General features: G+C 35.5%; 1 protein-coding gene across 1 annotated transcript; it reads right to left on the bottom strand.

Annotated features, from left to right (window-relative positions):
* Positions 1-23,265, bottom strand: LOC135074096 (uncharacterized). Its single transcript, XM_063968404.1, has 6 exons — positions 23,063-23,265; positions 9,997-10,360; positions 2,449-2,603; positions 1,585-1,695; positions 1,020-1,120; positions 1-340 (listed from the first exon to the last, which is right to left on the bottom strand). The coding sequence occupies exons 1-6, from the start codon at positions 23,096-23,098 to the stop codon at positions 148-150; spliced, it is 960 nt and encodes a 319-aa protein (XP_063824474.1). The 5' UTR covers positions 23,099-23,265; the 3' UTR covers positions 1-147.

Genomic DNA, 23,265 nt, shown 5'->3' with positions numbered 1-23,265 from the left:
AATTATGTTTTGTAAACATAATTAAAAAACATACCGATCTATGTCTCTTTGAAACAAGTAATTCAAATCTGATCAGTACCTATCTGATAATTTAATACTTTAGGTACTAGAGTATATTGTGATAGTAATTCTACTATTCAGGAATGTTCATGATGGGTCTGTCACTTTCGTATTTTTCCTTATCACACAAGTACAGCAGGTCGGCATGGGGACGGGCATTTCTTCCAGCTTTCCGTTTTCGTTGACCACCCATATGAACCTGTCCATCCTTTTCTGTTCGCAGGTGGTGACGTGGTCGCCGGCAACGAACACTATGTCCTTACATGGTCTTGAAGGGGACCTGAAAATAATATTTATTTATAGTATACAATTTTATGCACATAAATCACGGTACCTATGGCGAAATTAATGCCATTCGGCATTCTCCTCCAGTCAAGTTTAGGGCCAAACTGAGAATAGAGTAGGCGGTTCAAAATTATTGATAAATTAGATAAAATATTGTTTTGTATAGTTTATTGCTCCAAACTGTTTCTATCTCTCATTATACTCTGAGTAAAAGGAACTGATTAAGTATGAAATCAGAAACTTTGGGAAACAGGTAAGAAGTAACTACTTAGTTATTCCCAGCTGTGTGCTTACCATGAGTTTATGTTACGTGTGCTCGCTAGTCGCTAGTGATTGCGTAAAAAATGTCATTAAATGAATGACGGATTGTACAGCGCCCCTAGCGGCTACTTTTAAGAACTAAAATCTTCATAGATTTTTTGACGTACTCGCTAGCGAACACAGCTAACGTAAACTCATGGTAAGAGTAGGCGCACACCATTGATTTTTCGTCGGCCGATAATTTAGTCGGGCAGTTGATCAGTATGGGCATGTATATGGGAGTGCGCACACTACGCCGATTCGATTCTTCATACACTTTAAAATCGGGCACAACTATCGGCCAACTAAAAATCAACGGTGTGCGCCTACTCTAAGACTGATCTTAGCTCCTAAAGTAGTTATTTGAAACTTACTTGCACATAGTCCCCCTGAACCCTTGTACTTTCTTTTGCTTGGTATTGACCGCGTAAAGCCATTTACCGGTTTTGGTCTGGACTTTATCTGGATATAGTATCTGGAAAACGTACGAAAGAATGTTTTAATTAGGTATTCATACTGTGAAAAAAAAAATGGATGGAGTAGGAATAATAACGAATATTTATAACTTGTTCACTATTGGCAGCATAAAAAAATAAATCATTGTTCCTACTCGTATAACTGCCTTAATACGAAAGCTACTATAAAGATACATTTACGATGGACTAATTATACACCAGCACAGATTTTGATAAGAGGCAACAAAAACTGCACTGCACTCCACACTGTACCTAACTGTAACAATGCAGGGTAGGATGCCATTGTCCGTCCCATTATCTAGACTTCACTGGAAAATAACGGCAAAACTGACTGACAGCTCTAGCTTTCTTCCTAGTGAAAGGTTTTATTTTCACGTCCCGTAATACTTAATTCTACCACAAAGGTTTAAATTATTAAGTACATAATTAGTTGTTAAGTACAAATTATTACGTTAAGACTTACTCGGACATCCAGGTCACACAGTTCTTCGCCCTGGTCGACGCTGGCCGATGGTGGGCCTCCTCGCTGCGCTATCTCAGGCGTATCAACGTCGAGGTTAAATTTCACGTTCGACTGGAATGAGAAATGAAGAAATAAGTCTTCTTGGGCATTTAATTGCGTCACCTAGTCCCAAACTGGCACCCTCTTAGGCTGAGTTGCACCACCTAACTTTGACCGTACGGTAACCGGTGGTTTTTGTATGGATTTTCACAGATTTTTGACGTTTGTCAAAGTTAAAGTAAGATGGTGCAACCCAGCCTTAAGTTTTGTATTAAATGTAGGTAGGTATACCTATGCCTAAATCAAACACAACCTTTAATAATTCTCTAAGTTTCATTTATGGAATTGACTTAATTCGTTTTCGTGTTTTCTACTTAATATTTATTAAAGAGTTCATCATCATCATTTCAGCCACAGGATGTCCACTGCTGAACATAGACATCCCCCAATAACTTCCATATCGCGCGGTTGGTAGCGGCCTGCATCCAGCGCCTTCCTGCTAACTTTATGAGGTCGTCGGTCCTCAAAGATTAAAGACTTCTCAACGTCTTTTTTGAAAACTCTCTTCAACTGGGTGTACCTACATTTTGTCGAATAAGTTCTATTACCACGTAGGAAGTAATTTTTTGGCGGTTTTGACATTTTAATGCCATTTGCTATAAAGAATCTAAAGACGCGTCGTTTCGTCCAATCTCCTGAAAAGTTGCTAAAAATTACTTCACGTGGTGATAGAATTTAAACAACGATTTACAAGTACCTACCTACTCTCTTAAATACCGTTGGCCAAATGGGTTGGGTTACGAATACTAAATAAAATAAATTTACCTTAGCCAAAAGCGCCTCCACGTATTCATGAGGGTAGTCAGGGCTGTTCTCGCAGATCCCGACCTCCTCGCACTCCTTCGAGACTTGTGGACTGAACATCTTCCGAGTTTCGGAGGTCGGCCCGGGGAACACCACCGCACTCTCTGTATCCACTCCTGAAATACGAAAAAAATAATATTTTGAATTAGTATTACACAGTGTGAGTCACGTTAAAGTGTACATATGAAAATAGATAAAACTAGACCTATTTTTATCGACAAAAAAGAGGTCAAAATTTTTTTGAGTTTTTTTTTTAATTTTTTATAGAATTTTTTTTCTTCCAATTACATATTGTAAAGAAAACGTAATAACTTTTAAACTAAGCGGTATATCCTAATAAAATAAAAACAGTAATAATGCTAAATAACAGGCGATACTAAAAAAATACATAAAATACACAAAAAAGGCCAAAAAATAATAAAAAATTATACTTTTTGAAAAAAAACTGCTTAAAAATTCGTGTTTTTTTTGGTTATTTGATAAATTTCTCCAAAAAATGCCCCTATAACCGGTGGTTTTTATTACTTTGTATTATTCTCTATCGTATTATCTTTGTAAAACCAAAAATCGCATGTCTCTATCCCTATCACAACATTTGCTATGATCGTTTGAACAAAGGCCTGCCACAACATTATTCTCCGCTACAGGTAGAGACAATTTTAATTTTAACTAAAATGCTTATTTTACTTTGAAATCTTTTGTTTTTATTTGAAATCTAACTTGTGTTTATCAAAATTACAAATCTAGAGCCATTTTCAGTTTTGTTGTTAACGAAGCGTTGAATGGCGCGCCCGGAGAGGCTTAGTTCAAACGATCATTGCAAACGTTGCGATAGGGATAGAGACATGCGATTTTTGGTTTTACGAAGGTAATACGATAGAGAATAATACAAAGTAATAAAAACTACCAGTTATAGGGGCATTTTTTGGAAAAAATTATCAAATAACCAAAAAAACACGAATTTTTAAGCCGATTTTTTTCAAAAATTATCATTTTTTATTATTTTATGGCCTTTTTTGTGTATTTTATGTATTTTTTTAGTATTGCCTGTTATTTAGCATTATTACTGTTTTTATTTTATCAGGATATACCGCTTAATTTAAAAGTTATTACGTTTTCTTTACAATAAGTAATTGGAAGAAAAAAAAATCTATAAAAAATTTAAAAAAAATCTCAAAAAATTTTTGACATCTTTTTTGTCGATAAAAATAGGTCTAGTTTCATCTATTTTCATATGTACACTTTAACGTGACTCACACTGTATTATTTACTAGCGGCCCGCCCCGACTTCGCACGGTTGCAGTAGAATTTCCCGGCTTTTCTCTTCTATAATATGCATGTTTTATACTTATAAACCTTCCTCTTGAGTTACTTTATCTATTAAAAAAACTGCATCAAAATCTGTTGCGTAGTTCTAAAGATCTCAGCATCATAGGGACAGACAGCGGAAAGCGACTTTAATCTATACTTATAATAAATCTGTAGAGAGGTCAATTCTGTACATGAAATATATTTTCAAAATAACTATCAAGGGGTGATTAGTTATCGATACTGATGCCAAAAATGCAATCAGTAAAATTTTGTCTGTCTGTCTGTCTGTATGTTCCTTATAGAAACAAAAACTACTCGACGGATTTTAACGAAACTTGGTACAATTATTCTTCATACTCCTGGGCAGGTTATAGTATACTTAGGAATTCCCACGGGAACGGGATTTAGTGGGAAAATCGTTTTGTATGAAAAATCTAAACCGTTAGACGCTTCAAATTTTTCATGTAGATACCTTAGTAAACTTAAAGCTTAGTTATAACAAGGAATTCCCGAAATTCTCACGGGAACGGGAATTAGCGGGAAAATCCTTTTGTATGAAAAATCTAAACCGCTTAAGTTAGACGCTTGAAATTTGGCATTCAGGTACCTTAGTAAACTTAAAGCTTAGTTACAACAGGATATTGCAAAATTCCCACGGGAACGGGAGTTAGCGGGAAAAAGCATTTGTATAAAAAAATCTAAACCGCATAAGATAGACGCTTGAAATTTGGCATACAGGTATCTTAGTAAACTTAAAGCTTAGTTACAACAGGATATTGCAAAATTCCCACGGGAACGGGAGTTAGCGGGAAAAAACATTTGTATGAAAAAATCTAAACCGCGTAAGATAGATGAAGGGGGTAAAACGGGATCCACGCATACGAAGTCGCGGGCGGCCGCTAGTTTATAACTACTACTAGCTTTTGCCCGCGGCTTCACCCGCGTGAAATTTCGTTTGTCACAGATGGTCATAAATTATACACATAGCACATAACCTAACATTTAGGTTTACTTTAGGTTAATTAAGTAGTTAACTTTAATATTATTATGTAATATTTTATTTTGGCATATATAACCTAGTTATATGTTATTTAGCCCAGAATAAACAACAATACTGTAAAGTTTCATCAAAATCCGTTCAGTAGTTTTTGCGTGAAAGAGTAACAAACATCCATACATCCAAACTTTCTCATTTCTAATAATGTAAGTGAAGAGTTTATTGATTGTTTGTTATTCTGTCCTAACTGGTGCCAATGACACAACCTTTCTGTATTTTTCCATATAGTCCAGCTATTTTGCAAATACATGTTATTTATAGCTATTTCTCATTAAACTAGTTTCATTTAGTATTCATAGAGTCGACACGCTCTCCATTGCTATAACCCTTTACCCACGACGATACACGTACGTGAGAGTAACTTTGAAAAAATCTCATGCCCATGTAAACTTGTTTTTGCGGCCGCAATCGGCAGCGATCGCTCGTGAGAGATATTTACTCGCACACAGTGCCGCTCATTTAGTGTTGGGACCTGTCAGTGCTCGTTTACTCGGACTTAAAGTTGACTGCATTTTTTGGGACGAGAGGCGGCCAGTGTAAATATTGATTTTATGTGGTTATTGTTGTTTTCGGATAAGTGTTATAGTTTTATTTTATTACGAAAACAGTGATTATCCGAATGGAATACTTTTATTGTTATTTCATTGCATAAATTAATAATTATTACTACCACAAAATTAAGTCGCACGATCGTAGCTGGTCGGTCAAACCTCCAGTAGTTGATTGAAAACTATTTTATTTGATAGTTGATATTATGGCTTAGTGTTTAGTTGTTTTTCTATTTTAGTGCATCCTAAATAATGAAGGATGTATCGTAGCATTATTTGGAAACGCAACCGACTATAAAATCAAAGATTTTCATGACTAAAAAGACCAGGAAACATAATTTCGGGTTTTTACGGACTTTGAAGAGTAGAATACCAAATATGAAAGCTCAGGAGACGAAGTAGACCCTGAACATGAATCAGCAAGGCTGGTCAGTCATTTTAAAAATACTATGTGGCAAGCAAAAGCTGAAACAAAAGCCACGTCCGCAACAAAATACAGGGTCAATTTGGAAGAAAATTCAAATAAATTGAATTCGTACTCCAACTGAGTATCTCAATGTATTATTTTGATGACACATTTTACAAAGAGATGGCTAGGTGTACAAACTTGCACTACATGCGTTAAATCGATAAAGAATTAAAAACTATTAGAATCGAAATTGCTATAGTGTTCGGTGCACATATTTTCATGAGATGCCTTCCGGACCCATGTTTACATATGTACTGACACACTAGTATAAAAAATAGGGGCTTATTGCTAACAAAATAGTTCATAACCGATTTGTACACACACGACATTCCCTTTATGTATTTTACCATGACCAACTAGCAGAAACAGAACAAGACAACCGCTTTGGAAGGTGCAACCCATGATAAATAAAGGATCAATATACCTGCAAAGAGGTCCATCTTATTATTCAATCGTTGAACGATATGAGTGATATAGATATTCTGGACTAACAAACGGAATGTCACCAAACCTGTATTACAAGATAATAGGGTTTGAAAGTTCTAGTTTAAATTTTGGACCTGGCAGTTGTTAATTCGCGGCGGCTTTAAAAAATTGATTGCACAGCTAATGGTTATTCAAAAAAAGACATTTTAGCATTACTAGATTTTCGTTTCAGCATAGCTGAGGCTTTAAACAGATATCCTAATAAAGAGCATCGTGTCGAAAATTTACTAAACGACTCGACATCCATAAACAATATAATATAGACTTTTAAGGTCAGAAGGCAAATGATAACACAGATGAGAACGATTACCTGGCTAAAAAGCACCGAGGTGTTACATGTTGGAAGGATGTTCTAGCTGGTCAAAAATTAAATGTGCTAAGTGAGATGTTTACCTGTGCCTTTCTCGCAAAAAAGCTGTTTCCAGTCATATCATCTTAAGCCATAAAAATGACATTTATTTCTTTATTATTAATTATAAAGTAATTTTGTTCTATTTTACAATCTCTTAATAATCATCTCGGACCTCATATTGGTACCAACCAAACTAATAAAGGTTTTTACTTTGCAAGTTTATCAAAAGGTGGATATTTTTTAATTAATTCGATTTTTGTAAGACAATTTGCTAAAAGAGGTTTAATTGCTTGTTAAATTATAGCTTACTCTTTATTTTTAGGGGTCTCTTACAAAATGAATACTTATGTGCTCATAAATTAGTAGTTTTCATTAAATAAATTAACTAAATAGTATAACACTCACTATCGTGAGACTAACAAATTATACCGAAGCCTCACTATCGTGAGGGCATACTTTCAGGAAAACTGAAAATTCAAAATTTTTTAAAGTATTTTTCTAATCTTATTTAAACTCTAAAATAACCCCTAAGTAAAGTTTTATTAAAATATTGACACTTTTTTATTCTCGTGTGTAAAGGGATAAGGGCCACTGTACCTTTTTTGGCCACTTAACACTAGAAGTGCCGAAAAGCGCCACTGGGTCAATTTTGTCCCAGCATATATTTTGTAACATTTTTTTTAGTTTCAGGCATGAATATTATGGTTAAAACTATTTGTAGTATCCTTAAAAAAAGGTTTATCTATGTAGTTAAATAAATATGTACTTATTTCTTTAAAATATAAATGTATTTAATTTAATTTTGAATTATTAAAAGTCAGATATTTTTGGTTTCATTTAAAAATAGTCACATATTACGTGGTGTTATACTGTATTAAAATAATGAAATTACTACTTAAACTAGTCATAATTATTTTTAAAGGATAAATAAATATCTTACCAATAATAGTGCACATTTTGCAAAAAGTTTTTTTGTATGGTTTTTTGTCTCTCTGGTGTACTATGTGTTTAGGAATTTTTATAGGTATGGTTGTTTTTCTGTTATCTGTACACAAACAGTGAAGTTTTTTACCAATTACAATGAAAAGTATGTACGTTTAATTTTCAAAATTTTATAAGTCACACATTTTAAAAATGTATCAAATCATACAATGTATGAACTGGCTTATGTCTAGAAGCCACCTTCCTACTAATATTATAAATGTAAAAGTTAATAAATATTGATGAATTGAAGGATGAATGGACTGATGAATGGATAGGAAGGATGAATGGGTGGATATATGCCTGGAACTTGAACTAAGTGAGTATAGATTCATGGTTAGATCGAGGGATGTTTTTTTTACTCTTTTACGCAAAAAATACTAAGCCGATCTTAATAAAACTTTGCAGTTTTATTGCTAATACTTTAGAATAACATAATATAGGCTATAATTTATAATAATATTCAGTTATTTGGTCAAAAAGCAACGATAAGTGTCAAGAAATTAGGTCTTTCTATGATAAACTAAATTTCTCACGGGTGAAGTCACAGGCAAAAACTAGTACAATATATTTACATTTCTGCATTGTCACGAGTCACCTAAACTCTCCTCACCTCTCCACTTTCGTATCTCCTCGAAACAAGGACTCTTCGTCGAATTATTGGTTCAAATACCAGGGTGGGACAAAAATGACCCAGTGGCGCAATTTTCTATTAATGTTATATTATCAAAAACATTAAAAAATGATAAAATTCAATAAATCAGTAAAAGTCAAAAAGTTTCATGGGCTTTCGTTGAAAAATAAAAAAGTTAGAGACGATCAAACTCGCGAGTGGGACAAAAATGGGACGGCGGCCTTTCTAGTGTTAAGGTTGATTAGGTAATATAGCTATCAACAACACTGTAAAATTAAAATTATTTTTGATAGAACAGTTACTAAAGCTGGAGAATGTGGAAATACATAATAATTTTGTAATTTCATATGTTTAATCCATTTATGTTTTAATCATTGCACCAATTTAATGAATACTTATAATATTTTGTATATCTGAAAGTGTTGTGAATGCTTATACTAAAACGTTTGTTTTTATTTATATAGAGAACAATAGTGTCTAGACAAACCTAAAGAGGATTTAGGACGCTATTTGGATCAAATATGTAATTGCTCAATAATGAATAATAAATAAAAAAAAAAATAGAGATTCGATCCGAATATGGAACATTACCTATTAATTACGTCAATACCTTAATTTGTAAACTGAACTCATTGAGTGCAATATGATTGGCATTTTACCACAAAGTGACTCCAATTTAATCCATCCATATACTTATTTGACGCGAATGGAGCACATAAGGAGGCAAACCTGTCAATTAACCACACAAACTCGTCATTAGTAACTACACTCGGCATAGTTAGTAAGGAGAAAAACGTTCAAGCTCTTTTGGTTGGTTATTTGCATTTTATCCTGTTGCTAAATTAAGTTAAATTTTAATTAATTAATCAAGGTACAGCAACAGATTACAAATCATGGCTTACTTAAACATTAAATAAAGATTCCGATGCTATGACTAGAATAGCCGGTCAACACAATTAAAAAATAAACAAACGTAGAATACACCGAAAAAATATAAATTGATTAATTTGCACTCTTGTAGCTGATCACAACATTCGTTTTAGCCTGGCATTAATATTTATCCAGAATATCCTTAAAGTATTTTTGAGTTCATTATGGACCAGTACATGAGACACAGAGAAAGTAACGTGGATTAGTGAAAATAATTCAATAGCAAATCCTTAAGTTTCTACTAAGTATTTCTAAGTAGGTTCTGTACCTAACGAGAAGTTAATTGATTATTCATAACAAACAGTTTATGTAATAACCGTGATAAAATCTGTTAGCTCTTGTGTTTACCTAATGCAAACAAGAACGTTTTGTTACTGAATAATTAAGAGAACTTCCATTATAAATAATTGTTTAACGCATTTTTTACGTCGCAAAAAAGCCTAATGGTTATTGAGTTTGCTTCTGAGGTGTAGTTGGAATTTTAAGTTCTAATTTGGTTGATAATTGCTGGAATGAATCTATGAAAACGATTCCATAAGGCAAGTAGAAGATGAAAAAGGTCTGTAATTATTCTGTTAAGTGTTAATTGTTGCAGTTTAGATTTATTTATGGATTGTTATAATGTATCTGAGTATGACTGTAACTCGTTGTGTGAGCGATAAATAAATAAATTGGTAAAGGTAATTGTAATGATGCTTATGTAAAAAATATGCAATAAAGAATTTGAATTTGATATCTTACCTCTTCTATTCGTTATACTTGGATAAGTCTTTGGGGCGCTGTTCACGATCTTATAGCTAGAGTTCCCATTTCTGGGCTGAATATCCTCCGGGCTGGCTACTAAGACCTCTTGAAGCCGTTGCCCCTTATTTCTAAAAGGTCCTCTTATAGATCTCTCTTCGGCTCTCTCTTGGTATTGACTAGATTCTGCACGTGGCTCTTGGTAATCTTGTCTGACTTCACTGGACCTGTCTTCATAATCTGCTTCTCCTGATTCATGGACGAACAGAGCATCGTGTCTTCGGTATGGTGACGCTTCGTAGTTGTGAGCTTGGTATGGCCGGTAGTAGCTAGGGTATGGGTAGTTGTACGCCGATATTGTGGTCTGAAAGATTGGAGAACATTCTGAATTAGTCTGAAATCCTGATGTAAAACAGATTAAGCTAAAGAGGCAGAGGCAGATTAAGTTAAGCTGTTTGCTAAAATTAGTTTAGATTTAATTAATATTAGATATTCAGTTATTGTTGTTTGTTGCTTGAGTAGGGTCTAACAGTTGTGCTGTGGTTTTTACGATATGAGTAGCGTTCGTTCGTTTCAGCCAAATGACGTCCACTGCTGGACAAAAACCTCCCTCAACGATTTTTTTTTTAATTTTACAAGGAAAACAATACAGTGTAAAAACTATGTAGACTAACATTTTAGAAAACTTATAACCATTAACATGTTTTCACATTTAGAGCCTGAGTAATGCTTGTTTATTTCTACAATTACCGGTCCTGCGCCGCCCAAATCTAGGCACCTACCTCGACCTTCAACAAATCGTCGGTCCACCTAATGAGAGGCCTGCCTACACTACGTCTTCCGGCCCTAGTGCGTAGCATATCATAGCTTATTTCCATGGCCGGGAAATGGATCTACCTAGACCTACAGTACAAAAAAACTAAATAACCTGATGAGAAACTCGGTTCAAACAACATTCATTTTGGAAAGAGTTCTTGAGAGGACACAATTCCAAATTAAGAGGCCCTTCGAGATATGATAATTGTAATTTTCTTACTCGAATTAATGACTGGACTATAGTGCGTCATACTTAACTTGTTAAGGCACGGACGTCATCGTACGTGGTAGAGCATTATTCGATGCGTGTAGAGTTGCATATTGTGCATATGGTACGGTAAAATTGGGAATTCCGTCAGATTATAAACGTAGTTAGATTACAATCTAACCTTACCCACTGCTAGTTTACAATCTGAGGCGTCATATTATAAACTGACGGAGTTCACAATTTAACGTTGATATACAAAATTATGTGACAAACTTGCGAGTTGGGATTACCATAACAATACCAAACGGTTTACCCATCTCTGACCTATTTTTGTAAATAGTTCTGATTCATTGATTAATACGTAAGAATGTTATAACATTCATAATTATTCTAATGGAACATTAAATAATTAATTCCCATACATTTAAACAACCTACTCCCCGTTACTCAACGTGTTATGTAAATATGTATACGGCCTTTTGATAGCTACTTTACATTCGATTTTAATGTTGACAAGTGTAAAGGCGCTTAATTAAAGTTGATATATGTGCTGAAAATGTATGATTTTTTAACACTTTCGTTATAACTTGCTGATGAGAAAATTGATCTCATTCAGAGGAGTAAAAGAATCAACACTAAACTCATGCGCGTTTTCACCATCAATTCCTAATTTTTAAGTGACCCCTATGGTAACACATTACAGGAATTTTGTTTTCATATGTGTCACTTAAAAATTAGGGATTGATAGGGAAAATGATCGAAAAGTTCCTAATTTTATAGAGCCCTCAATTGCTGTATTCCAGTATGTAACATACACAAAGCATCTAACGTGTTGTATTTCATTGCTGGTAAGATTTGACCGATGCATTGTGCTTTGCATTTTGCTTCATTTTAAATTATCCTGCTTCGTAATACAAGGATGTTGGAGCTTATTTGGTATTACATAGTTCACTTTCTGGTTCATGTATGCACTGATTTTTAAATTAAATTGGTTATTGACGTCAATACACATTACTCATTATTACTACATACGCAATCAAAATAAAATGATTTTCAGGAAGCATTTACTAATATTGTTAACATGTCAAACCTTTCTCGTAGGTATCGATTGTTAAAATAATATAATAATAAGCTCGGTGGCAACATTTGAGAGAGTTTGTAAGTATTTATTGGGGCGAACTTAATGCTAGAGTGACTAGAAATATCCTGGGAGAGAGCCAAATATCAGGCTGCCGTGGTCCATGAACAATCTTAGGTACCTAATCTAAATTTCCTATTATACAACTATATAATTGAAATGAAGCGTCTGAAAAGTCTTTAAACATCTTTGACAGTCTCGTATAGTATGTTAAAAATCGACTGATACAATCTAATTTAGCAAAAAAAATGTACTGAGGCCGTATTCAATTCGACGTTAATGTAATTAAGTCGGATATAAGGTTTTCTACATAAGTAGATTGCCAAAGGCGCAAAGTATTTTTTCAGGCATGGGAATAGTCCCATCCCATGGATTGAAGGCGCTAGATGCAGACCGCTGCCAACCGGCCAATCTGGCAATCATTGGGAAAGGCCTATGTCCAGCCGTGGACTAAAACAATATTTAATGCTAATGGATAATAAGAAGGATACAATTAAACATCATAAGATCAATGCCATGATAGTCGCGTGTCAAACGGCAATCAATTCTTATTATAGTATGGTATTCCCCAAATACTTTGTATTCATAACACTTTTAGCCTTCATCATCGTCGGTGATTTTGAAAAATATTACTTAGGCTTTTTGTCGGCAGTAATTTGCGTGCGCATGCGTCATGACATTACGTTTTGGCCATCATTTTGGTCGCTGGGGTCAACTACGAAAGAACGATGTAAATATCGACTCTATTTTTCTCTTTCAGGCCAAGCCTAGCATGCCAGCGTCTACTGATCTTTTGGTCGATTTAATATATCTAATCAAATTAGTTTTTTTACTAACAAATTTTTGGAGAAGTTATTTGTAGAAAATAAATGAAAATGAATTATTAAAATTAAAGTAAACATTAAAATGTAACGTTGATAGCCTAATAAGCCCTTAATAAAAATATTTATGTTATTTTAAACGTGAAAACTGTAAAAAAGAAATACGAGAAACGTCGCAAGAGTCGACATCGACTTTATTTTTCGCGGTAGAACCTCATTATCACGCGTGGTTAAAAGTTAAAAGTTGTGTTCGTAAATTGCTGTTGTATGAAAACCAATCAAAGCGAATTACTTAATACCTACGTACTTGAGTATAATTTAGAAAACACTTGCCTTTAAAATATCCATAAAGTATGAAATTAAAATGAAAAAAATAATGATGTATTTTATTGCGGTTTGATAAAAATTTAATACAATAAAAACTGTGGTTAAGGGTATTTCTCCGGATCTGGATTATTTAGTTGATTACCCCGACCTTTTTTATTTTTGAATTTAGAGTAAGTTTAGGTAAAACATTTCAAAATAGACATTGTTACGTGCATATTTTTTATATTGGCCCATCTGTAGCAAGCAGGAATAAAAAGTTATGTGACATCAAAATTTTCATGGTCGGGGTAATCAAAGTTGGGAGTCAGAGTAATCAAAAATAAAACAAAATATTTTATTTTCTAAGGTTTTTTTTAAGTTATGGTGAAATAAATGTTATTAAAACTAGTCATTTGTTATTCTGATGTATAAACAACAATATTGTAAAGTTTCAACAATATCTGTTATGTAGTTGTTGCGTAAAAGAGTAAAAAACTTTCGCTTATACATATAATATTAGTGACTCAATGTCCTATGTCTCTTATATGGGACAGAAGGCGTCCATAACACAACAGTCCTTCATCGCATTCGGTCTTGAGTTTCGCGTTTGATCTCGCTCCAAGTCTTGCCGATCTTCTTCGCCTCGTCTGCTACAGTGCGCCGCTATGTTTTTTTGGCGCGACCACGTTTGCATTTTCCCTGGGGGTTCCAATCTAGAGCCTGCTTGGGGATATTATCGGGGTCCCTTCGGAGAGTGTGGCCGATCCAGTTCCACTTGCAGCGTTTGATCTGCTGGCCGATCGGTATTTCGTAACAGCGTTCCAAGAGTTTGTCGTTTGGAGATTTTGGAGAATTCGGCGAATACAGCGGCTGAAGAAGATCTGCAGCTGGTGCGAGATAACCTTAGTGGCCTTCCACGTTTCACACCCATAGAGCAGAACTGATTTGACGTTGGAATATTTTGATCTTGCGTGGGTCAATTTCCGTAATTTCCATACGGCTCTAAGTTGTGCGAAGGTAGCTCTGGCCTTGGCAATGCGCGAAATGATGTCCTTTTTGGTACCTCCAGGCTCTGACACGATGCTCCCGAGGTAAGTGAAATTGTGGACTCGTTCCACAGCCTCTGCACCAACGGTGTGCAATTCCTCACACCAGATCGCATCTCTTGGGTCTTCCGATACTGATACCCTTGCTTTACCCTTTTTTCGGCACAATAATTAGAAGCCCCTTATGCCAGTCATCTGGGAGTTCCTCTTTCATCTAGATGTTTTCGGCGACAGGTGTCAGGACGTCGACGGCGGAGTTTACATCGGCTTTCAGCATTTCTGCGGTGATAAAATCGAGTCCAGGGGTCTTGCCAATTTTGAGAGACAGGATAGCCTTGCTCTCTTCGTCGCGGGTTGGTGGGTTAACGTTGACGTCGAGCACCCTAGGTGGAGTAGAGTGTCTCAGGTCCCACAGTTTCTCAGGCGTGGTGGTGGCGACTGTTACACCGGTAGGGCGGAAGATAGGATAAGATATTATTAACATTAATAATATGTATTAACAGGATTTCATATTAGTAAATGGTTATTTTTGCTTATTAAACGTTATTTAGTTAATCATTCATTAGTAAAATTACAGTTCTTATTTACTACAGTTCTGATTACCCGGTGACAAAAGTCGGGGTAATCAAGGTCGGGGTAGTCAAAAAATTAAGGTTTATCCTGAGCCCTGCCTAATCTGTTAGTTGAATCCCAAATGTTTTAATACACAAAAATGCGGTTACATGGACCATTATTCCTGTACATTCTCAAGAACTTTCCATGTAAAGAAACCTAAAAAAACAGGATAGAGTAAATCAACCGTGCACTGAACCAAGGTCTGGGTAATCATATTCTTATCTCGATAACTCCAAAATCTTGCGACGAGTCGCATTACCGGACACCTCGGCACGGAGGCCACCACTAAAGGTTCACCGGGGAGGATAGAGCTCGTTTCTAAATTACTTAGCTAGGGACGTAGGCGCACATTAGCGACGTGTCGGGGTAATCACGGTTAACGCCCGGACACAACTTCAAATCGTTATTTTACAAAACCTTTTAGTGATATAGTTATATTGTATTTAATTTATCAATGTTTATTTAATCAGTAATCGATTACATAAGCATTGAAAGCGTTAATAATAACGGATTAATTTATACGAGCAAATTTGTTCTGAAATCGGGAGCGCGGACACGTCGTGGTAATCAATTTTTGACGACTTACGATTTTTTTTTAATTCCTTAATTAACTATTATTAACTATCTCTGTGGTTTAACAACAAGAATTTAGATAAAAATATTTGTTACTAAAATATTATGATATTCGGGTACTTTTTGGCCTCGGACACGTGATTTTCTTGGCCGGTGGAATGACCCTTAACCTATATTATTTATTATTGAATAACAATTGACTCTATCATTATTTGATAGTTTATAAATAGTTTCTCTACATAAAAGTCTTTCGTAATATAAATGACTTTACCCGCATATTTCAAACTTACTGCTACATGCTACTACACTAAAACGCCACGATATACTTGGTGATAGTGAATGAAGAGTAACCCGTCCTGTGTCCTGCTGGGGAGCTCTTGGCCATGTTAAAACTACATTTAAGCACGCGTCACAACACCCGATTGCAGATGAGAGCAAAAAGAACTTACTGATTGAATCCTAAAGAGTATCGATGGTGTCACAACAACACATTTTTAATAACACTAGCAGTCGCCCGCAACTTCGTACGCGTGGATTCCGTTTTGCGGATGCCTACGTCATAACATCTACCTGCATGCCAAATTTAAGCCCGATCCGTCCAGTGGTTTGGGCTGTGCGTTGATAGATCACTATGTCAGTCAGTCACCTTTGAGTCATAGTCATAGTCATTTATTCCCTATAATAACATTATCGTATTGGAAATTACAATATACATATTTAGATGCATTTCCTTTATGCAATTCTCAAAAGTACATTTCGCATCGTAGAACAATACTGTCGTTCGTTGAACCTTCACAAACCAGCTTGTGGTTACACCAAATTGGTAAATAAACCTTGAACCGAGTGGATAGGGCAAAAAAGCGCGGAAGTTTAAAAGAGTAATGTAATTAACAGATATGTGCTACAATCGTTAATGAATCGAGACTTATTGTTCTGGAATCTTAAAGAACTTTGCCTAAAGTAGTCAATTTTTTGCATAACTAAGAGCTTTTGTTGGTTGTTAAGTAGTTTTTGTATAGGTAAATATTTCATACTTGTTTTAATAGCTGAAGATAATGAAATATTAAGGTAGAGTCAGATTGTTTGAAGCAAGGGAAAAAGTCCATTTTCAAAGAGGTGAGTTCTCATGGTTAAAAACAGGTCACACATAAATTGATAAACTCGTCGTTTCAGCCAAATGACGTCCACTGCTGGACAAAGGCCTCCCCCAAGGTTTGCCATAATGAACGGTCCTGCGCTGCCCCCATCCAGGCTCTTCCCGCGACCTTCACCAGATCGTCGGTCCACCTAGTAGGAGGCCTGCCCACGCTACGTCTTCCAGCCCAATAGGCCAAACTAATCATCAGTAATTCCCTAAATATGCCCACGTTTTATTATAACATTTTGCAAACGAACCATTTTGCTTTTTTCGTCATATCAGACTCCTTCTAGCTAAAGTCTAACTTTAGGGTGGTCACCTAATTAGGTTATCTATGTTTTGTTAGATAACGAGTTAGTGGTCCTTTCTTATTTAACTTTAAATTATTTGTCTATACTTTGAGACCATGACAACTTATTATCCACGTCTATTAAGTTATTGATTGCGTATTATTACCACATCGTTGATTTGAATAGTTAACTGTGCTGTTACCGCGAACTGTGCAAGACAATATTTACAATAGCGAGCTCAATGGCACAGACAGACAATGATGTTTGTGAATAAACATACAACACAGTAGACTGTACCGAGAATTGGCCAAGACCGTCGGTTATGTTAATATACATCCTTCGACAAGTTAGGCTGAGTTACACCACCTAAGTTTAACTATACCGATAATCATAAAGGTAGCAGGGAAGAGCTGGACGCAGACCGCTACCAATCGATCAACATGGAAAACATTGGGGGAGGCCTATGTTCAGCAGTGGACGTCCTGTGGCTGAGATGATGATGATGATAACGATAATCGGTGTTTTTGTATGGAGTTTGACAGGTTTTTGATTTTGTTATAGTTAAAGTAAGATGGTGCAACCTAACCTTTGTGTTCGTTAGTTAATATTGTCCGAGTTCACGTTAAAAACACATTCGTAGTTTTCTTCTTTTGAAGAAGAAATGGCGCTATCTTGAGTATAAGAGAAAATGGAAAAGTTTCCCGGAAGCGTTTGATTTCTGGAAAAACAGAATATTGTTTTTCTTTGGGCTATGGATTGTTTCAAAGACAATGTCCGCTGGAATGGCAAAAATGCGGAACGAATTGTAAGAGTCTGGTAAGTTTCAATCAGGCCAACGACTTAAGTGCGAAATCATAATTTAAGTTGAAATCATGTTGGATGAAGCATCAGTATTTAAATGACAAAATTTAATCATGGCATGATAGTAGGGAACAGCTACTAACAATAATTGAGATAATTTTTGTGTTGTCAAAACGTTGTTTCACCGTAGAGTTCGTAGCAACACCTACGTTTGCGTCATTATTTCTGGTTTTTAAAGTCAACAACCGAATGAAGTTGACTAAATGGAAAAAAATGGACCTACAGAATTAAACGAAAAAGAGTCAGTTTTCACGCTACATATTTTTGTTCTTATGTATAGTGTCAGATACCTTATTCTAAAGTAAAAGTGAAATGAGCTTCATAATTTGATGCCAAACCTCATGCTGCTTTTACACTGCATCACACTAAGTGCACCACAGAGTTCAAAATAAGGAAACCTAAATGGTATAAGAGGGTAATTCATGGTCGTGTATATGTTACGGTTAATGTGATAAATTGAAAATTATTAATAATAACCGGTTATTATGAATAATAAAATTACCGACAGTCGCGGTAAATGTGATAAATTAATCACATTTAACAGTGATTATTTAATTATTCAACCTTAGTACTAACAAATTTCATAAAAGAGAACAACATCTTGTGTACAGCCAAACTTTTGAAAGTTTTGATATCAAATATTAATATAATTTGGCATAATGAGTTTGGAATGTTTCTTGCATAATATTACTTTTCCATGATGCCTATAACATAATGTTTTGATTTAAAGTGAAAAATAGGTTAAGGTGCGGCGGGGGTGGCCCTTGGGCCACTCCTAAGCCGCCTATTTAGTTTTATACACACATAAATGACCTCATATTAATCACATTTACCAAATCATGCGGTAGTTATTCATAATAACCGGCGATTATTAATAATTTTCACATTTATCACTTTGACCGTAACATATACAAAATACTGTTTACGAACGGTCCATTTGAACCTTTTTCTGTATGTATAAAAAGTATATTTAATTTTATGGCTTGATGCAAAACATGCGCCAATTTTGCGCATTAAGTTTTGACATTTGTAGTGACACCAATGACACGCTACTGGCACGTGCTCCTTAATACTAAACCATTGCCCAGCCCATCAGAGTCTGAGAAATAAAGAAATTGAATGAATAGCTTCTTGACGTTTTTGATCAAAGCTGAGAGTCCCGAGTGCGATTTCCAGGTTTTTTTTTTATGTGACAGGAGGCAAACGAGCAGACGGATCACCTGATGGTAAGTGATTACCGTCGCCCATAGACACCCGCAGACCCAGGGGCGTTACAGGTCCGTTGCCGGCCTTTAAGGTGAAGGGCATTTCTACTGTACGGTGTATTTTTTCTCAATTCGGTGCTAAAATTTATATTTAGTTTTTTAAGAAGTTTCAATACAAAAAAATAAATGTTACTCCATTCTGAATGTAAAAATAGCATTGTCACTAAATATTGTGAAGTGGTTTATGAGAAATGTTAAGCATCGAATTGAGAGAGCACCGAATTGAGAAAATGAATCACGGAATTGAGAAATGAATCTCCAAATATAAAAATCGCTCCATAAACTTAGAATTCATGACATTATGAAGAAATACCCAATGTATTTCAATAATTAATATAATAAATACTTAAAACGTTTTGATATCTGATTGCTGGTCTATTAGTTAGATGGTTCATTTTAGGTTTATGTGTCTGAAATACCAATGGAATAAAACAAAAATCCTGATCAATATGTTTAATTTTTTAATAAGGAACTATAATAAATTCTTAATTTATATATATTATTTTAATTTTATTTAAATAAAACAAATAAATACATAATACAGGGTCTCTTTGTTTATTTATTCTTAACCTTAAACATAAAACAAATATTGCAAAACCCAAGAGCTAGATTGACCTGACACTATACCGAAGATATTATATCGGACGTCAGTTTGTACACGATTAAAATGGCACTCAAATATCTGAAATACAACAAGGCACAAGGTGTTAGGGCATTATAGCTGAGCTTCGCCGGTACTAAAGGCTCTACAGAAGCAGTTCAATTACGTCATTCTCGAAGGAAAAACGCCTCCGGCATGGCACAGAAGTGTGGTGATAGCATTATAGACTCATCTCACTTATGAGGCGTGTTTACAAGCTGTTTTCGAGAGTCCTTACGAATCATCTCGCTCGCAGACTCGACGACTTCCAGTCTTCCGAACAAGCTTGTTTCCGAAAAGGCTTTAGTATTATGGTACACACACAGGCACGCTACGGCAGATTATATAGAAGACCAAGGAGTCGGGGATAATATCGGAGTCATGGCCTCCGTAGAGCCTTTCAACAAGTGGGTTTCAAAATGAACATGGACAAGACAAAAATCATGTCAAATGTCCGTGTTGCACCCACTCCTCTAAAGGTTGGAGACTAAACTCGAAGTTGTTGACAATTGTGTATACCTGGGACAAGAGTCCAGATAGTTAGGTCCAACGTTGAGAAAGAGGTCTATCGCTGAATTCAACTCAGCTAAGCATCGATCGAGAAGCTTCGCTATTACGTCTGAAATACCGCAGCGTCTTAAGACAAAAGTCTTCTACCAGTGTGTGTTGCCAGTGATGGTGTATGGATGTGAAACTTGGTCGCTTACTATGAGCCTAATAAGAATCAGAAATGTGAATATCGGCAAGAGAACCAAAGTGACCGGCATAGTCCGTAAAATTGCATAAATCAAGCACATAGCTCGTACAGATAATGTCTGTTGGGACTGAAAAGTTGTCGAGTGGAAACCACGGACAAATGAGCAGGCCCCCACTAGGTAGACCGACGATCTGGTGAAGGTCGAGGGAAGAACCTGGAAGAATTATTTTAATAAAATAGCAATAGCAGTGTATTTTTTTTTTTTAAGAAACCTCAAAAAATTAGTTTTATTGTCTTCTGTCCAATGACTGGTACGGTCCAATGATTGGTAGTTCACCCTATTATTATGCTCTATTGATTTCATTATTATTTTAAGCTACACAAACAATTTATAGCACAATAAAAGTATCTATTTTCATTTAATATCAATTCGGTGTACGTGTTTTCTCAATTCGATGCCCCATATTCCGCGGAATTGAGATCCACGGAATTGAGGAAAAGTCACATTTCATCAAATTACTCGAAAATATTATAAATTACAACAATTATACCAAACGTAATGGCAGATATCAGTTAAATACTTTATAAATTCAGCAGTAATCTCATTAAATACTTCATGAACATTATTAATGTCGCACACCGGTTTGAGAAATGACCAGTGACCAAAAATTCTGAGTGATTTCAAACCTCTGAAAAATGCTCCTCAAAGCGACTGATCCCTCTTTTATACTGCTCGACCACTCGAGTGCAACTGCTAGTTTATGGGAATCAGGCGTGGGTGTTCGTATTGTGCGTTGTTAGTGATATAGGAGCATAAAAGTAAAAATCACGGAATTGAGGCACACACGTCGGACAAAATTTAAATGTGTTACTGTATTAAAACCCAAGGACTTGCAATAAAGAAACTCATTTATATAGCTTTATTAACTATCCCTTGTTCTGTGAATATGGGTTTCATAATGGGGAAGTTATTATTTCAAAAGTTATAAAGCAAAAACGAGTAAATTCTGGAAACCGGACACTCCATTTTAGGCCAAATTTCGCCCGTTTTTGAACTTTCGGATTTTTTTAAGGCGAGATGTTAAACCTGGCGGTCTTCTAAATATGCTCTCCATCAAGTCAAGAGTCCTATAAATACGTGTGATTTTTTTCAAGTCCGTACTTCAATTTACAAGGTACTTTTTTCGCCCCAGTAGGTCGATCGGTCGTCCCCGTAGAAATGCCCTGAAGATAAAAAAGCTCCTCTTGAAAGCTTGCAGGTAGAGTCAGGACTATCCGTATTACTAAAGTAATACAATCGGTTATGATTTTGGTCAATCTTCCAGATTCTTTTTTTTCTTCTTATATTGCTTATGGCCAAGGTCTGAGCTATTATGGCCCATAGAATGCCCTCCCCAAATCTTCCAGATATTTTAACAACAAGTACCGTATTGTAAACGGCAGCTCGGTTACTGTGGCTGGTACTGATATGTATGTAGGTTTATAATGATCCTTAAATAAATATTTTATTAGCTGTACTTTCACTTTGATCGTTATTTAAGACAATTTTACCCAATCACAGAATAAATACTGCCACAGTGGTAAACGAAATTTGACAGCTATATGTATTATAAGATTCGTAATCTATAATATAAAAATGTGTTGGTAAGCGCATAACTCAACAACGCCTGGACCAATTTTACCAATTCTTTTTTTTAAATGTTTGTTGAAGTCCGAGGATGGTTTTTACAGCGAGAAAAGTTTGAATAATTTCCGGGTAAACCCTAAAAAACTCGAAACTTCACCCCTAAGGGTAAAACGGGGTCCACGCGTACGAAGTCGCGGGCAGCCGCTAGTTATGTATAATGAACACCATTAGGGCATCTTTTTGAACATCATCATTTCGACCTAAAAATATTATGATACAATTTGCAATTTCGATTAGCTTAATTGATGTCGTTAAGAATGTTTATTGTTATTTTATTACAATTTGTTTTTAATGATGCTACATTACCTGTTTAAAAAGAGTAACTTTTGACTAACATCTTGCAAAACGCAAAAATGCAAACCTGACCGGTAATATTAGCAATTTAGTATTCTTAATATCATTTAAATTTGCAAAAATAATTACAGGATCTGAAAAGGTTACGTACATAAAATGGTTAATTTATTTTAGGTAAGTCCTTAATTAACTTTTAGTGAGGTGATGATGAGGAGCGAAGTGTGTCTACATACAGTAACTTAAAAACCCTTAAGCAGACGGCAAACGGTGTTCTTAAAATCAACTTTATACCTGTAGGTACTCGTATAAGTAGTTTGAATTTATTTGGTCATAGCCTGAGTACTTACCTACCCAGAATTTAAGTTAACTACCACTAACGAGGTAATCAGTTGATTAGTTATAAATCATAAAAAGTAGCACAATTTTCGCCGACATTCCAAGACTGTCATAAAACAGCACGACACAATACCACATATTAAACACGTCCATAACAGCTATTTGTTTGTTTATCTGCATGAAGGTCGAAGAGCCATTTGCTCGCATTTATCACGCTTAAATAACCACAGCAGCAACTGTCAACCGCTTGCATACATTACTGAATCTACATAAAAAACGACACGCGAAGAAAGTGACCACTTTTACTTTTAAAACGAGTCAGGACGAATACTCACCAAGGCTAAGAAGATCGGGAAAAATGTCCAGGCCATCGTAGAATTAAGAGGCACTTCACACACGTCACTGCCACTGACCGAGCCAACGCAATGATTTGTACATGTCGCTGAGCCCTTATATTAGCATTTTACTTAAACGTAGAGATGTGGGCCGTTTCTATCGATACACTGTGCGCCTTCGCCCACGGTCGGTTGACAACTGA

The sequence above is a fragment of the Ostrinia nubilalis genome, chromosome 8, assembly GCF_963855985.1.
Source record: "Ostrinia nubilalis chromosome 8, ilOstNubi1.1, whole genome shotgun sequence".
NCBI classification, from domain to species: Eukaryota; Metazoa; Arthropoda; class Insecta; order Lepidoptera; family Crambidae; genus Ostrinia; species Ostrinia nubilalis.
The sequence above is the reverse complement of the archived record's forward strand: the minus strand, read 5'-3'. Positions and strand labels throughout refer to the sequence as shown.

Excerpts from the sequence above, each read along its gene's own strand:
- LOC135074096 (XM_063968404.1), bottom strand. The coding sequence starts at position 23,098 with ATGGCCTGGACATTTTTCCCGATCTTCTTAGCCTTG. Across the intron at positions 2,604-9,996 it reads AAGTATAACGAATAGAAGAG|GAGTGGATACAGAGAGTGCG; the intron begins GTAAGATATCAA and ends TTCGTATTTCAG. Across the intron at positions 1,696-2,448 it reads TGGAGGCGCTTTTGGCTAAG|TCGAACGTGAAATTTAACCT; the intron begins GTAAATTTATTT and ends TTCTCATTCCAG.